This window comes from Zootoca vivipara, chromosome 1, assembly GCF_963506605.1.
Source record: "Zootoca vivipara chromosome 1, rZooViv1.1, whole genome shotgun sequence".
In the NCBI taxonomy this organism is placed as follows: domain Eukaryota; kingdom Metazoa; phylum Chordata; class Lepidosauria; order Squamata; family Lacertidae; genus Zootoca; species Zootoca vivipara.
Genome location: NC_083276.1, coordinates 21995251 through 22013144, shown reverse-complemented (window position 1 = coordinate 22013144; position 17894 = coordinate 21995251). Strand labels below are relative to the sequence as shown.

General features: G+C 46.0%; 1 protein-coding gene across 1 annotated transcript in view; it reads right to left on the bottom strand.

Moving 5' to 3' along the window:
• Positions 1–15544, bottom strand: part of LOC118078169 (cation channel sperm-associated auxiliary subunit beta-like) — a 60726-nt gene extending 45182 nt beyond the window's left edge. The window contains exons 1-2 of the mRNA XM_060282950.1: positions 15104–15544; positions 14814–14816 (exon numbers count right to left, since the gene is read on the bottom strand). Coding sequence (XP_060138933.1) covers positions 14814–14816; positions 15104–15544 — 444 coding nt within the window. The remainder of the gene's footprint in view (positions 1–14813; positions 14817–15103) is intronic.
• Positions 15545–17894: the final 2350 nt, after the last annotated feature.

Here is a 17894-nt window from a genome sequence, read left to right as displayed (position 1 = left end):
AAAATAATACAAATGTGCATTTAATTCAAAGCTATATATAAAGCTGGTCCCCCAATAGTCACACAATATATACAGTGATCAAGGAAGACAACAAGTGGGTTCTCACTTGTGGGGTGCCTCAGGGCTCATGCTCTTTAACATCTACATGCAGCCGCTGGGAGAGATCATCAGGGGGTTTGGGCTGGGTGTTCATCAGTATGCGGATGATACCCAGCTCTACCTCTCTTTCAAATCAGAACCAGTGAAGGCGGTGAAGGTCCTGTGTGAGTGCCTGGAGGCGGTTGGAGGATGGATGGCGCCTAACAGATTGAGGTTGAATCCTGATAAGACAGAAGTACTGTTTGTGGGGGACAGGAGGCGGGCAGGTGTGGAGGACTCCCTGGTCCTGAATGGGGTAACTGTGCTCCTGAAGGACCAGGTGCGCAGCCTGGGAGTCATTCTGGACTCACAGCTGTCCATGGAGGCGTAGGTCAATTCTGTGTCCAGGGCAGCTGTCTATCAGCTCCATCTGGTACGCAGGCTGAGACCCTACCTGCCTGCAGACTGTCTCGCCAGAGTGGTGCATGCTCTGATTATCTCCCGCTTGGACTACTGCAATGCGCTCTACATGGGGCTACCTTTGAAGGCGACCCGGAAACTACAACTAATCCAGAATGCGGCAGCTAGAGTGGTGACTGGAAGCGGCTGCTGAGACCACATAACACCGGTCTTGAAAGATCTACATTGGCTCCCAGTACGTTTCCGAGCACAGTTCAAAGTGTTGGTGCTGACCTTAAAAGCCCTAAATGGCCTCGGTCCAGTATACCTGAAGGAGCATCTCCACCCCCATCGTTCTGCCCAGACACTGAGGTCCAGTACCGAGGGCCTTCTGACGGTTCCCTCATTGCGAGAAGCCAAGTTGCAGGGAACCAGGCAAAGGGCCTTCTCGGTGGTGGCGCCTGCCCTGTGGAACGCCCTCCCATCAGATGTCAAAGAGAAAAACAGCTACCAGATTTTAAGAAGACATCTGAAGGCAGCCCTGTTTAGGGAGGCTTTTAATATTTAATTGTTTTATTTCATTTTTCTGCTGTAAGCTGCCCAGAGTGGCTGGGGAAACCCAGCCAGATGGGCGGGGTATAAATAATAAATTATTATTATTATTATATAACAAGGATGCAGGTAAGAGCAACATGCTTGGTCATCAAAGAGTCCCCTTAGGTGCTATGGAAATTGCAAGCTGAAACCTGCTTCCTGTTCCAAACACTGGGTTCACCTATGGCAGAAAGAAGATTTAGTTCCCACCCCAGATGCAGACCCTTCAAGTGTCCCTATTTTCTACTACATGTGAATGGCTGCAACTCATGCCACTGGGGAAAACTAAAGTCTTGGATTTAAGGATCATGTTGTAGAGGGAGCAAAAAATCGGCTCAACACTTGTGACTGATTCAACACCGACACGGTTTGCTCTGCTGCCCCTTGTTGCTTTGCTGTTATTTGTTCATTTATTGCTTTCGGCACTGGATAGCTCAGTTGGTGAGAGCGTGGTGCTGATAATGCCAAGGTCGCAGGTTCAATCCCCGTATGAAACCACTGCATATGCTTGCATTGCAGGGGGCTGGACTAGATGATTCTCAGGGTCCCTTTCCAACTCTACAAATCTTTGATTCTGTGAGGGATGTGGAACCTGTCCATCGCTAGGAGTGATGGGAGCTGAAGTCTAATGTCAACTGGAGAAACAAAGGTTCCCTATTCCTGCTCTGTATGCCTGGATTTCTTTTGTTTTCTGTTTTGTTCGTTTGTTTCATACAGTCAATAGCTGCCGTGTGGATCTCAAATTAATGAATAGGCAGGATATGAATGTAAAAAAAATCATAGATTGAAACAATTGGACTACTTTATTAAACTATAAGCAACTGGTTTGTGCAGGATCAAATTATTTCTTATGAACAGGCAGCAATAATACTCAACCATAGATACCCCCATTACTCCTGTTTTTTCAACGGAGACATATGGTAGAACAACTGAAAGCTAAATGTGGGTCTTCACATTAAGAAAAAAAACTCATTTGAAAGCCTCAAGCAAAATGATAAAACCAAAGTAATACCAAAGATCTATTTAATACTCTCAATATATGCAAAAGAATCTCTTTGTCCTTCCTACAATGTCAATAATATTATAAAGCACTCTAATCGCTACGCCATATTGGCAACTTGTAATTATAAATATATCATATTATTATCATTAAACAGAAAGAGTGAATACTTCATCAGATTAATGAATTGCTACATTGCCTATTATTGGCACAGGGGTGCCATATTGACATTATCTTGTGCCCAAATGAAGCATTTCTTTCTTTCTTTAAACCACTTCACATTTTAAAGTACCTTCTTTGCCAAGGCTGTATCAGTTTTGCTGAGCCATCTTTCCCACTTCCAAGAGAGCCAGCCAACTGTCTGCTTTTATCTTGGGTTCCACAGGATGGCAGTTGGAAGAGTTCAAGTTCCCTCACAGCGACTCCTAATAGCAACAGGACTCAAACTGATCCAGCTTCAGAAATGCTTGTGGGCTAGTACAGGGGATAGATTTTCAGAGTTTAAAATTATGTGGCAGGAGCATTCTACCTGGGAATATTCCCGTAGTCCTCACATAAAATGAGGGTCAGTGGCTCTCATACAAAAACTACACAGGAGACCTGTCCTCCATGTTAATTTCCTCAGCTCATCTGTTGCTAGAACCACATAGAATGCAGCTATATGAAGTGGGAGTCTTTCAAATTAAAAACAAAAACAACCCCCCCCCCCACTGTTGTGAGACTTAAGTGAATGCCAAGAGGGTATCTTCAACCACCCACCCAGTTAAAGCTCAATCTGGCAGAAGGGAAGCCGATAAAACGGGTCCTCCCTAACAAGAGGGCACGTGTTGCGGTGTGACCTGGCAACCGGACCCTGTGTTGTGGATGGGAACGTTTGGATGGCCACAACACCCTATTGGAGGACCCTCGATGCTGGGTGCAATCAGACCAATGGGATGCAAGCAAATTTGTATTGAGGGACCTCTATTTAAGCCCATGCATGTGTCCCTGAGCTTCCTCTTTGGGGCCAGTGCATCGGAACACTCGCCCACCTCTCCCTATATTTAGGGCTTGTACGCATGACCTTGCTATGTCATTGTGTGTCGTCTGTCATTGGGACAGGGGCACAGCAGGAATTTTCCCCACTTGGCTGATTGGCTGGTGCCATTTGGGTTTCACCTGCTGCGTAGCAAATCGTCACAACTTGTAAGGTTGCGGACAGGCTTTGATTCAGGTGATAGGGGTGGCAGAGCGGTCTGGCCATTCCTATGTGATGGGTATTCCATTAAAGGAATCCTGGGACTCTTGGTTGGTCAACCCTGAGAGGGGTTGTCCAGGGGGGCATCTGGCTGGTGGACTGGCTTGACCCCACCTTCCACTATGCCGGGTGTTTACCCAGGCTGACCTATGGTGTGCCCTGGGCCAGCGCTGCCTGCAAGGGTGCAGGGAGCTAGTCGAACCAGAGCCTATGCAACCACTCACTTGATTGTAATCAATAAAGTTGTGGCTTAAATTCTGCCAAAAACCAAACCTAAAATTTGAGTCTTGTCTGAGTTTATTTGGGAAAGGTTAAAGATCTACACACGCAAAGGACTGGTAAGCAAATTGAAGAAAAAACTCAGGTCCCTGAATAACTTGTCTTAGCTGAGCACCTTCTTAATCATAAAAATGAATCACTTCCATGAGCAATTTTCTTAAAAAATAAATAAAAATGCTTTAATCCGTTTTGTGGGTGTTTCAGCTTGCAAACAACAACATAACAATACTATAAAGCAGGTTCACCAGACATGATTCCACATTAACTATGACAACAGAGGCGTCTTCCAGTGAGAAAAGGCAGCAGGGGGAGGCACTTCTGTGACATTTTTTTCTGGTGGGACTGGAGCAGCATGCAGCAACAGCAGCAATGTCTCACTTTGTCTTACTTCTCTCTCACGAGCCTCTACCTACCGCCCATGAACAGCAACATCTGTACTAGCAGGGAGCCTGGGAAATGCAGTTCCCTAGAGCTCCTTACAGCTAGGACATAATGCTTGCAATGCAGTGGTGACTTGCTACAGGCACCCCAACCTCAGCCTGCCAGTAGCCAGTGGCGTAGAAAAGTCAGGTGGATTTCCCAGTGCGGAAAATTTCTTCTGAACCCCCCCCCCCCAAAAAAAACCACTGAAATTATTAATAGAAGGAAAAATAAGATGCAGCAGTGGTGTAGGTAAGGTTTTTGCTGCTCGGCGCGGTCACTGAGTTTGCCGCCCCTCTTGCTGGTCCTCATGCGGGAATCCTGTCGATTTGCCACAGTCCTCCCCTCATCTCCCCTCCGACTGTCCTTCCCTTCTCTCCCCCCTCCCAAGGGCCCAAGGGGTGGGAAGGAACTCAGTTCCTGTCACCTGAAACTCCACCTCTCCTTTGCTTTACTTAATGCCTCATCATGTTCTTTGTTTCTCTTGCTTCAGCCACATACAGAGCTCAAACACCTATTCCTGCCTGGCAACAGCACCCAAGAATAGTGCAAAGCAGGAGCAATAAGGGAGGATGTAATCTCTCATACCTGCATGCTGCTTCTGTGAACAGCCATGAGTACAGTGCTCAAATACAGTGGATTTAGGTGGTCACGCAACAAGCCCGTTGGGCCTTTTTGCAGCCTGCCACAGGCATGGAAAAGTCCAATGGGGTTCGTCGCAGGCTTGGGAAGGCCCGGCGAGGCCTGCCACAGCGAGATTTGGCCCCTCTAGGTGGGTGAAATCCCCCAAATTGCAGCAAGTGGTGCTGGAGACCATCAGAAGGGATTTTCCTTTCTGTTCTTCTAAGTCCCACTAGTCCCTTTCAGCCTGAAAGGTTCTACGCTTAGGCAAGAATAACCAGCTGCACCAAGATGGGGGACACTTGGTTTACCAGCAGTATATGTTAACAGGATCTAGGAGTAGTAGGTCACAATATGAGTCAACAATGTGATGCTGCAGCAAAAGAAGCTAATGCTATTCTAGGCTTTATCAACAGAGGTCTAGTCTCTAGATCAAGTACCACTCTACTCTGCCTTGGTCAGAGCACATCTGGAATACTGTGTCCAGCTCAGAGCGCCACAATTTAAGAAGGACATTGACAAGCTGGAAGGTGTGCAGAGGAGGAGAACCAAGGTGATCAAGGGTCTGGAAAGAAGCCTTATGAGGAGTGCTTAAAGGAGCTGGGTATGTTTAGCCTGGAAACGAGGAGACTGAGAGGAGATATGACAGCCATCTTCAAATATTTGAAGGGCTGTCTGACAGCAAGAGCCCTTTTAACAGTGCAGCAGACTCCCTTGGGAGGTTTTGCACTCTCCTTCCTTGGAAGCTTGTAATCGGAGGTTGGATGGCCATCTGTCATGGATGCATTAGTTGAGATTCCTGTATTGCAGTGGGTTGGACTAGATGACCCTTGGGGGTCCCTTCCAACTTTACAATTCTAAGATTTTATGAAAGGTCCTTACAACATAATGTAATTTAGTCCCATATGATTAAGTAATTATAAATAAATGAGTCCCCCCACCTTGAGAATAATGCACTCAGATAAACTGGTTTGTGCAGATCCTTTTGGGTGCACAGCTTCGACCACGGCCACACACACACACACACAGCACCCAAGCGAGGGTGGGATATGGAGGGGCAGGGAGAGCCCCTTTTTGGGGGGCTTTTGAATCACCACTCTTCCCTGTTTCACCCCTCCCACCGGTGAAACAGTGATTTCTTCTTCATCCCTTCCCTGTTCCACCCCTCCCACCGGTGGAACAGTGGTTTCTTCTTCATCCTCATCTGTCTCAAAAATCCATTCTGTTGGTTCAGCAATCTGTTCTCCCTTAGTTGTTGCATTTCCTTCAAAATTATGGTTCTCCCCTGCCATTTCCAAAGTTTTCCCAAAAGTCACATCACAGCATGCGTCTTCTTCTGGTCTTTCCTCTTCTGGTCTTTCCTCTTCTGGTCTTTCCCCTTTCTCTCTAAGTTCAAATCTATCATCTGTTTCAAAATTCAGTTCAGTGGATTCATCAATCCTCTCTTCCAGGCATGTTAGAGCAACTTTAGGGTTGCGAATCTGTTCTGTCATTTCCAAAATTGTTGTCAGGATCAAGTCCCACTGTGAGTCCTTCCCCTCACAATCCAGAACTTTCTCTTCCAACCTGTTGGTGCTCTCCACTTCCATGATTGTAGCAGGCAGGAAGTGGTGTTATTATTGTCCTTGTTTTGTATTTTCCAAATGCAAAAGGAATAAAATCCCGTCTGAACTGGATCCAACCTCTATTTCTTTACATTTTTCTCTTAACAGTCAAACTCAAATTCAGCACTGAGCAGCCTTGAGGTTTGCTTTTAAAAGTTCCTCTTTTATTTATCTACAGCTCTCAGGCTCAGGCTCACAGACAGACACATTCTTTTCTATTGTGACGTCACAAAGACAGCTAGCCGATCCTTCCTTTGACCCGACTCCCAAGTTCACAGGGGGGTTTCCCCTTGTCAAATCACAGTCTTTGCAGAGATTTAAGTGCACTTTGTCTTTTTCCCTTACTCTGCATCAGGAAAAAGTTTTTTTAAAGTAAATTTCTGAGCTTTCCATAGGTTTACTGCATCCTCCATTACGCAATTTGGGGGGGGGGCTGACTTCCCTTTTAAGCCTCCTCCCAGCGCCAAATTCTTAGTCCAAATCGTAGAATTTTGACTTACTTGGTCCAGGTCTAATCTTTTTGCAGGAAGAATCCTGTCACGGTCCGGTCGGCGGGCGTCAGGACCAGAGGCAAGATGGTGGTGAAGAAGCAGGGTCGAGGAGCAAGGCAGAGGCGAAGGTCCACGGGGCACGAAGCAAGGCGAAGGCGAAGCAAGGGTCCAAGGAGCAAGGAGCAAGGCGAAGGATCCAGGAACAAGAAGCAAAGCGACGGCGAAGCAAGGGTCCAAGGAGCAAGGAGCAAGGCGAAGGATCCAGGAACAAGAAGCAAGGCGAAGGTCCACGGGGCAAGAGCAAGGCGAAGGCGAAGCAAGGGTCCAAGGAGCAAGGAGCAAGGCGGAGGATCCAGGAACAAGAAGCAAGGCAGCAGCAAGGCAAGGGTCCAAGGAGCAGGAGGCCAGATGCAACCAGGCAGGGATAGCGTTGCTGTGGCAAAGAGCTGAAGGGAAATGCTGGGCTTTTATCCCTCTCAGCTCCTGCCACCAGGTGCAGTGAGATCTCAAGTGGCCTCACCTAGGTGACTACTCCTTGCCTCTCCAGCACAAGCTGAGGACTTCACCTGTGTGGCCACGCCTTGCTTCTCCAGGACAAGCTGAGGCATGCCCCAGTCCTGCAAAGCACTACTGCCCCAGAGCCTGACTCCTGCCCATACTCCTGACAAATCCACCGCTTGCAGGTTGTAGGCACGGAGCTTCGCTTCGTGGAGGTAACGATGGTGCCCAAAATGGCTCCTGCGACTGCCACTCCGCTGGTTCTCGGGGGCTCTAACAAGCTTCCCGGGTAGTGGAGGAGTCGCCTTTGGAGCTCTGCCGGGCTGTTTCGCCTCCGGGACGCTCTACCCGGGGTTCTTGTGGGGATCCGTGTGGCTCCCACGGAATCCCCCCCCCCCCGCGATGCCAGAAACCTCGGAGCTTGAGGTTTCTGCGCCTCTCCACCAGCGCAGTAGGCCGGAAGTCCCTCAAGAGCTCCGACATTCTGTAACACAGTATTCCAAATGCAGTCACATTGTGGATTTATATAACAGCATTATGCTATCAGCAGTTTTTATTCCCAATTCCTTTCCTAATGGCTCCTAGCATGAAATTTGCCTTTTAAAGAGGTGCCGCACTGGGTTGATATTTTCATTGCGTTTCCCACTATGACTCTGATTCCCATCTAATATTGGAAGCAGAACACAGTCATCATGACTAGAAGCTATTGACAGCCGTACCCTCCATGAATTTGCCTAATCCTAATCTTTTAGAGCCATCCAAACTGGTGGCTGTTGCAATGTCTTGTGGGAGGATATTCCATAGTTTCCTTATGCATTGTGTAAAGAAATGCTCCCTTTTGTCTGACTTGTAAATAATAGTCCAAGTGTTATTGTACTGCACTTTTGTATATGGCATGGTGATACTGACAATTTTATTTTCAGTGTTATTGGGCGAACATTTTAGGGGTGGTATTCAACTAAGTTTTACTCAAGAGTAGAGCTATTTAAATTAACAAACCTAACTCTGCCATGCTCATTAATTTCACCAGGCCTACTCTGAGGGAAAAAATTAGTTGAAAAACCACCATACATATTTTGCATTATACATTGCTTTAAATGTTCTCATTTTAATTGCCTGCTGTATTTTATTTTGTAAATCTCATTGAAACTTTTTTTTAAGGGACAGAGCAACTAACGTGCAAATAATAATAATAATAATAATAATAATAATAATAATATTCTATCTAACACCATTTTTGAAGGCTGCTGTTTTTATATATGCCATTAGATGGTCGTGTTTGGCTTTGCATGGTTTTGTAAGTAACCTATTTGGTCTCACAGAATCTTCTACTTCGATTATCCTTTAATAGAATATCTCCCTCGAATAGCAGAACCATGTGCCAATAGGAATTGAGTCAAATATGCCCACTGAGAAAGAAAAGTGAAGTAATAGGAAGAGTCGTTTGCCGCTTCACACACTTCCATTGCTACTGCTGCCGCCGTGCCTGCAGAGGGGGACTCACCTCAAGTCGAGCCGTCACTTAAATTTTTTTTAAAGACCTCAGCGATATATATACTGTTTATATATTAAAGACCCTTTCGCCTCCTTCCTTCTTTTTGCTTCCTCAAATTATGTTTTCAGTCATTGGTTTATATATTTATGTACGTGTTTGCCTTGTACATTTATGAACATTATATATATATATCTAATACCTTATAATTCTTGTAACAGTAGCCAGGGAGGAATCTGAAAAACCTGGAGCTCAGGTTACTGTGAAAAAATTGTGTAATAATAATAATAATAATAATAATAATAATGATTTATTTATACCCCGCCCATCTGGCTGGGTTTCCCCAGCCACTCTGGGCGGCTTCCAACAGAAAAATAAAACACAGTAATCTATTAAACATTAAAAGCCTCCCTGAACAGGACTGCCTTCAGATGTCTTCTAAAAGTCTGGTAGTTGTTTTCCTCTTTAACATCTGTTGGGAGGGTGTTCCACAGGGCAGGCGCCACCACCGAGAAGGCCCTCTGCCTAGTTCCCTGCAACTTGGCTTCTCACAATGAGGGAACCGCCAGAAGGCCCTCAGCGCTGGACCTCAGTGTCCAGGCAGAATGATGGGGGTGGAGATGCTCGTTCAGGTATACTGGATCGAGGCCATTTAGAGCTTTAAAGGTCAGCACCAACACTTTGAACTGTGCTCGGAAACGTACTGGGAGCCAATGTAGATCTTTCAAGACCGGTGTTATGTGGTCTCGGCGGCCGCTCCCAGTCACCAGTCTAGCTGCCGCATTCTGGATTAGTTGTAGTTTCCGAGTCACCTTCAAAGGTAGCCCCACGTAGAGCGCATTGCAGTAGTCCAAGTGGGAGATAACTAGAGCATGCACCACTCTGGCTAGACAGTCTGCAGGCAGGTAGGGTCTCAGCTTGCGTACCAGATGGAGCTGATAGACAGCTGCCCTGGACACAGAATTGACCTGCGCCTCCATGGACAGCTGCGAGTCCAAAATGACTCCCAGGCTGTGCACCTGGTCCTTCAGGGGCACAGTTACCCCATTCAGAACCAGGGAATCCTCCACACCTGCCCGCCTCCTGTCCCCCACGAACAGTACTTCTGTCTTGTCAGGATTCAACCTCAATCTGTTTGTTGGTGGAATTAAAGAAGATATTGAGGAACATCACCTTAGAGACTATTTCTTGGAATATGGAAAAATAAACACAATTGAAATAATTACAGACAGACAATCTGGTAAAAAGAGGGGCTTGGGATTTGTAACTTTTGATGACCATGATCCAGTCAATAAAATTGTATTGCAGAAATACCATACTATTAATAGTGTATGACTGATGTTTTAATGTATTTTTAATATTTTGTTGGAACCTGCCCAGAGTGTATAATAATAATAATAATAATAATAATAATAATAATAATAATAATAAGAAGAAGAAGAAGTAGTTGTGGGAATTCCAAGGTTTGCACACATACGTACATTAAGAGGACTTAAATAACCAAATGACGACTGAAGAGGTACTCAGTAGCCACGGGTTGTTTGCTTCCAATATGAAGGGGAACCATGCTTCTATGTAACAGCATATTCATAGAATCATAGAGTTGGAAGAGACCACAAGGGCCATCCAATCCAAGCCTCTGCTTAAAGACCTCCAAAGAAGGAGACTCCACCACACTCCTTGGTAGCAAATTCCACTGCCGAATAGCTCTTACTGTCAGGAAGTTCTTCCTAGTGTTTAGGTGGGATCTTCTTTCTTGTAGTTTGAATCCATTGCTCTGTGTCCGCTTCTCTGGGACAGCAGAAAACAATCTTAAAATAAAATAAGATAAGATATCTTTCTCCCTCCTCTATAATATGACATCCTTTTATATATTTGAACATGGCTATCATATCACCCCTTAACCTTCTCTTCTCCAGGCTAAACATACCCAGCTCCCTAAGCCGTTCCTCATAAGCCATCTGTCGTGAGATTGGTAGGATCTTATCCTTGCTTCCTCGCAGTGCAAATTGGGAGATGCCGCAAGGTGCTCTGGCACCCTTGCTGGCTTGGGAAACTAACCTTTTCAACTGAGGAAAGGAATTTTACTCTTCTTCCTCCCCTTTGATTTAAAGTGTTAATTGCAACAACTGGTGCAGCTGGGAATGGGGAGTTGTTGGTTGAAATCCCCTAAGAGTTTAGTGATTTCACTTGGGCTGGGAAACAAGAGGGGAGATTGCCTTGAAGTGATTGATGTGCAAACGACCGGACATCTGCATAAGCTCTTGATTGACAGGGCAAATGCTCCTCTGTCTGCCCATAGGTTTATTTGAAAGTAAAGTTAATGCGGATTGGTCTTTTGTTCCCGATCCCACTGTGTTTACCTACCCACCCTTAGGGGGGATTAAGGGATTTAAGAATCTGCGGAAGAGAAAGTTTTGTCTGTCTGCCTACCTGCCTGTCTTGAGAGCTAGGGAGAATGCTATGAAAAGGTTTGCCAAACTTTGGCTGCATCCTGCCAAGTAGGAAAAGATGTGGCTTTGTTATGTTGTCATCTTTCTGAGTTCGTACTCGTAAGTTAGTTATGCTTTTATTGTTTTACTTTGTAACCCTGTTTGAGAACTGTTATATCTTGTTTGTTTAACTATGCTTCTTATAATAAATAGTTAAAAGGTATTTCTTTGGATTTTGTTCCTCTTGGCTACATTGCTGAACCCAGTCTTTGACCCTCTTGCCCACTACCGGGTTAACGGGTTGTCTGGACTGCCTGTTTTAGGAGTTCAGTGGTGGCAGCGATATTTAAGTACTGAGTGTTCTATCTATTGGCGTACAGGGGCATACGCTTGGTCCTCCCAGCGAGAAATCCAGTGGCCCTCGGAGAAGGGACTGGAGGGCAGGGGGAGAGACGGAAAGGTGACCCCTAACTTCATGACATGGTGGTAGCGGTGGGATTACGACTTTGTTAGCCAAGGGTGAACAAAATCATTAATTTTGTAAATCAGTTCTCAAGGGGTTGCAAGTGTTTTTATTTTGATTAGAGAGTTAGGAAAGTGGCATCAGGCTTGGCTAGTGAGATTTTCCAAGCCTTGGAGGAGTGGGCGCAGGAACGGAGTGTTCACCCCTCCTACCATTTTGCAGACCTGGAAGATCGTTCACTGGCAAAGAGGCCAGTGTATTCCCCTTTAAGAGCGGCTGAGGAGTTAGCCATGGAAGCGGAGGTGGGGTGCATTCAAGAAGTGGATACTTTGAGAAGCCCCCGGGTGGCACATCAGCGCTGGGCGCAACAGTTGGATGAAGCTGGAATGCGGAGCAGAGAAGCGGATGCTTCGGTGAGTCCACCAGTTGCTGGGAGAGGGACTCCACCTTCGCGGAGTCAGCGTGAGGCGGAACCAGCCACCGTTGCATCGTACCCAAGGGACGTGAGGGGGTCAGCAGCAGAGCCGGTGGGTGGTGCCCAGAACTGGACGCAGTACTCCAGGCGAGGTCTGACCAGAGCAGAATACAGTGGTACTATTACTTCGCTTGATCTAGATGCTATGCTCCTATTGATGCAGCCCCGAATTGCATTGGCTTTTTTAGTCACTACTCTCCAGGATGACGAGGAGCCATTAATGAGCACTCTTTGGGTTCGGTCAGTCAGCCAGCTACAAATCCACTGAATAGTAGCATTGTCTAGCCCGCATTTTACCAGCTTCTTTACAAGAATATCATGGGGCACCTTGTCAAAGGCCTTGCTGAAATCAAGACAGACTACATCCACAACGTTCCCTTCATCTACCAGGCTTGTAATTCTGTCAAAAAATGAGATCAGATTAGTCTGACATGACTTATTTTTCAGAAACCCATGCTGACTTTTAGTGATCACAGCGTTTCTTTCTAGGTGCTCACAGACCGTTTGCTTAATGATCTGCTCTAGAATCTTTCCTGGTATTGATGTCAGGCTGACTGGGCGGTAATTGTTTGGGTCCCCTCTTTTCCCCTTTTTGAAAATAGGGACAACATTTGCCCTCCTCCAGTCTGCTGGGACTTCGCCTGTTCTCCAGGAGTTCTCAAATACTATTACCGGTGGTTCTGAAATCACCTCTGCCAGTTCTTTTAATACTCTTGGATGTAGTTCATCTGGCCCTGGAGACTTGAATACATCTAAATTAGCCAAATATTCTTGTATTACCTCCTTACTTATTCTGGGCTGTGTTTCCCCTGCTGAATCAACTGCTCCATATTCTTCAGGTCGGGCATTGTTTTCTTTTTTGGAGAAGACTGAGGCAAAGAAGGTATTGAGGAGTTCTGCCCTTTCTCTGTCCCCTGTTCGCATTTCACCATCTTCTCCCCTAAGTGACCCCACTGTTTCCTTGTTCTTCCTTTTGCTACGGACATTTTGTTGCTTTTAACCTCTCTAGCAAGCCTGAGTTCTTTCTGTGCTTTAGCTTTTCTGACTTTGTCTCTACACGTGCTGGCTATTTGTTTGAATTCCTCTCTGGTGATTTCCCCCTTTTTCCATTTTTGGTACATATCCCTTTTAAATCTTAACTCAGTTAAAAGTTCTTTAGATAGCCACCCTGGCTTCTTTAGGCACCTTCCATGTTTCTGTCTCATTGGTATTGCCTGAAGTTGTGCTTTTAATATCTCCCTTTTAACAAACTCCCAACCATCATGAACTCCCTTCCCTTTTAGTATTACTGTCCATGGCATAGCTGCCAAGTTCTCCCTTTTTTTAAGGGAAATTCCCTGATGCTGAATAGGCTTCCTCGTGAGAAAAGGGAAAACTTGGCAGCTATGGTCCATGGGATTTCACCCAGCGTTTCTCTAAGTTTTCTGAAGTCGGCTTTCTTAAAGTCTAGGATTTGAGTCTTAGTATGCTTGGTTGCTCCTTTCCGCTGTATAATAAACTCCAGAAGAGCATGGTCACTCCCACCTAATGATGCTGCCACTTCTACCCCACTAACCAGGTCATCACTATTAGTTAGGACCAGATCTAAAATGGCTGATCCTCTTGTTGCTTCTTCCACTTTCTGGACAATGAAATTGTCTGCAAGGCCAGTGAGGAATCTGTTCGACCTCATGCTCTTGGCTGAGTTTGACATCCAACAAATATCAGGATAGTTGAAATCCCACATTACTACTGCCATATTTCCCCTTTTTTAAGACACCATCTTATAACTTTTTTAAAACACAGGGTGTCTTATTTTCGGTGGGCTGTCTTATTTTCTTTATTAGCAGTACGGTTTTTATTATGGTATGTTAGAATTAGGATATGAGAAGTAAGAGCAATGGAAGCTGGTGAAATAAAGGGCAGTTGAGTTTGCCTTAGATCTTTAGAGATGTGGTGCATATTATTGAGGAACCAGACACTCCAGTTGACCAAGTATTTTGAGCACATCTGTCTGTATGATTTCTCAGTTGTCTTTAGGTAGACAATTGAGTTTTGTGCTGGATCCTGTGCACTGATCAGCCCAGCAAACCACTATAAAGGGAAGCCAGTTGCAGAGTTTCCAAAACTTCTCATGGCAAAGAAATGAAGCAGAACACTTGGCATTTCCAAGGTTCTTCTTTGTATGGGGACAAATTATTTAAAATTCCAGGGCCATCCACCCTGTTTTTCAACAACCCCGCAAAGAAAGTCAGGCAGAGGAGTGGCAACTGACCCAGAGCCACACCAGGCAGTACATCACCCCACTAAGATTAATGGCACTGGGATGTGTTTTTTAATGCCTGTGCCACAGCCTCAGTCCCTACACAGAGTCAGGCCAATTAGTGCATCTAGATCATGTTATGTACACTGGCTGGCAGCTGTGGATGTTCAGGATTTTTTTTTAAATAATTTTATTAAAGATTTTCCATTTTAACATTTATCACAGATTAATATTCATAGTCAAATAATCAAGGGGAAAAAGACAAAAAAAAGCAAAGGCACAAAAAAGAAAAAAATAGGAAAAAATTAAAAATCCACAAAAACAAAGCACAAAAATATTCAATCTTATCTAATATTCCTTAACATAACAACGACTTCCCCGTCCCTCCCTTCCCGAGTTCATTTTGAACCCAACTTCTGCAGTTTTCCCAATTTGCATATTTCTGATCTAAAGAATTACATAATTGATTAATATCCTCTCCTACTTACTTTCTATAAAAGGAAAAAAGAAAGAAAAGAGAAATAAGAAATATACTCCATCTACAAAAAAACCCCTTAGCCTCTAATTTCTCTAAAAAATATTCCCAATTGATTATCCATAAAGATATCACCTTTAATTTAATTCACCCTATTTTTTTGTTTTTAACACCCCCCTCCTTCCCCTGATTGGCGATTCCCTGCAAACATTGACCAGTTTTTGTATCAGTTCGTTGTCCATACCCGTTAATCCATCCCCTATTTAAAATTTCTTTTAATATTCACCCCACTCCGTCTCTTACCCATTCCATGCCTCCTCCCTCTCCCCCCTTCTCTTTCTGCTGTTCCAGTCTCTGTCTCCAACTCCCTTTCCCAACATTCTTCTTCTTGTCTCCCCCAAATCTACTCTTGTACCAGTCCCCAGTCTCTGTCTGGATGACCTTGATCAGGTTCCGGTCTCCCTCTCCCACTGAGAGACCAGCATCCTGAATCTTTTCTTGAGCTGAAGTCTTCTGTGTAGAATCGATGTCCTTTACAACTTCTCCCACAAGTTGCTCGGGTTCTGTGGTTTGCAGCTCATCTTCCTTCTCATCTTGTAATTCTAAAGTATCCTTTGAGAGAAACACTTGTACCTCTTCTTTGAGACTTTGTGTCAGTCTATTATATTCCTGTACGTCCTTGCCCAGTTCTTGATCTAAATCTAGCAGTTGTTGCATACAGTTATTGTCCAGTTGGAGACTCATTGTTTTGTCTATCAAGTTCCTTTGTGTTCTCAAATTCCACTGGAGAGCAAGCATTTTTAATTCTAAAAAAGATGCAATATTAACGTCAATCCTTTTATTTGATATTTTGTCCTTTGATCTATAGTCCAACTTTTCTTTTTCCTCCTGTTATTTCTACTTCTAATTTAGAAATTTAAGAGTTCTTTTGGTAAATAACTGCTTTATCGGTGACGACACAATGGCGGCTGGTCTTTGTTCCCAGGCTCCTGCCCCCAGGCTTCGGAGGGCTCGTTCCAGATCAAACAAGTCTTTTGCAGAGATCCACAAACTCCAAGCACCTTCCCTTGGCTCTGCCCCACAGGGAAGGGGTTCAACTTAATTTTTTAAAAGAATTTTAAAGTCCCGATCCAGCGACTGGCTGCGGGTTCTGTCACTGCTTGTATTTTCTCGGGGGGGGGGGGGACGACCTCCGTTTCCTTTTTAAATTCCCTCTCCCCGGACCAGATCTTTATTCAATTTATTGTTCCAATAATAAATTTACTTACAAGTCCTTCGTTTGGAGGTATTTAGCGCTCAGTTTGCTGCCGCCGCGGGGCTTTGCGTCCCAAAGGTAGCGATCTCCCAAGGCTCCATCCCGCTCAGCCTGCTCTCGGCGCGCCTCAAAAAGGTGCTTTCCGGGCAGCGAACGGGACTCTACGGGGCTCAGCTGGGTTCTCCGCACCCGGAAAGCTCAATCCGGGGGTTCTCTGGGGGGGTCGCGGTGCCCTCGCGACTTCCCCCCTCCTTTGGGTTGCTGGGGTCCTCGGACAATGAGGAATCCCCCACCGACGGCTAATGGCGCCAAACCGGAAGTCGTGGATGTTCAGGATTTTGGGCAGGAAACATTCCCAGGCCTGCCTGGAGATGCTGCTGGGGATTGAACCTCTATGCAGAGCAGGCGCTTTCCCATTCATGCTGCAGTTGCCAGTTCCGGGTGGTGGGGCGGCAGGCCTCCTCGGTTGGGTGGAGGCCACTGGCTCAGGCACTCTGCCTGACCGGTTCCCCAGCTGGCTGCAAAAGAATTAATTCCCCAGCTGGCCGCAAAAGAACACGTGGCCCTAGAGTGCGCCTCCCGGAGCGCTCTTGAAGAGGGAGGAGCAACAGCCCTCAGCCAAGCAGGCTGCAAGCCTCCTGGCCCACACGACCGATTCACCCATGGCCCGAAAAACGCCCGCCAAACAGCTGGCTGCAAAAGAACACGCAGCCCTAGAGCGTACCTCCCGGAGCGCTCTTGAAGGGGGAGGAGCAATGGCCCTCAGCCGAGCAGGCCGCAAGCCTCCTGGCCCGCACAACCAATTCCCCCACGTCCCAAAAACGGCCGCCAAACAGCTGATCAGGACCCCCGGCCCAGCAGGGCGCTCCGTGCGCTCGGCACGCTGCAGCCGCCAGTTCCAGGCGGCAGGGTGGCAGGCCTCCTTGGTCGGCAGGGCGCTCTAAGTGCTTGGCGCTGCTGAGTGCTTGGCGTGCTCCGTGTTGCAGCCGCCGGTTCTGGGTGGCAGGCCTCCTGCAGCTGCCGCCGCAGCCGGCATGCTGGGTCCCGCTGGCTGGCTGGGGCGCTCGGCAGTCTCGCTACACACATGGAGGTATGTCTTATTTTCGGGGTATGTCTTATATTTCACGAATGCATGAAAACCCTGCCATGGCTTACTTTATGACTATGTATTTAAAAAGGGGAAACACGGTATCTCCCTCCTTTTTGAATGCTTGGTCATCTGTTCCAGGAAGGCATCATCTGTGTCCTCAGTTTGGCTTGGGGATCTATAGTAAACTTCCACAATGAGATCACTGTTATTTTTCTCTCCCTTAAATTTGACCCAGATACTCTCAATTTGGCTTTGAAGTTTTAAATCCTGGATCTCTTCACAGATATACACATCCCTGACATATAACGCTATTCCTCCTCCTTTCCTGTTTGGTCTATTTTTCTGAAATAGATTGTATCCCTCTATTTCTACATTCCAATCATGAGACTCATCCCACCAGGTTTCAGTGATGCCTATTATGTCGTATTTAGTTTGCTGGACCAAGAGCTCAAGTTCATCTTGTTTATTTCCCATGCTCTGTGCATTAGTATACAGACATTGAAGACCATTGATCATTCCCCCATGTCTCTTATTTAAGGATATTTTCCTCCCACCACTAGGTCTGCATGCTGTTTGCTCCATTTGGTCCTTGACATTTGGATGATCATCTTCAGCACTTGATAGACTCCTACCTTCAGGACCACTGTCTCCCTCCCCCACATAAGTCAGTTTAAAACCCTCCTGATGAGGTTTTTGAGTTTCATGGAAAAAAACATTCCTCCCAACCTTTGTGAGGTGCAGCCCATCAC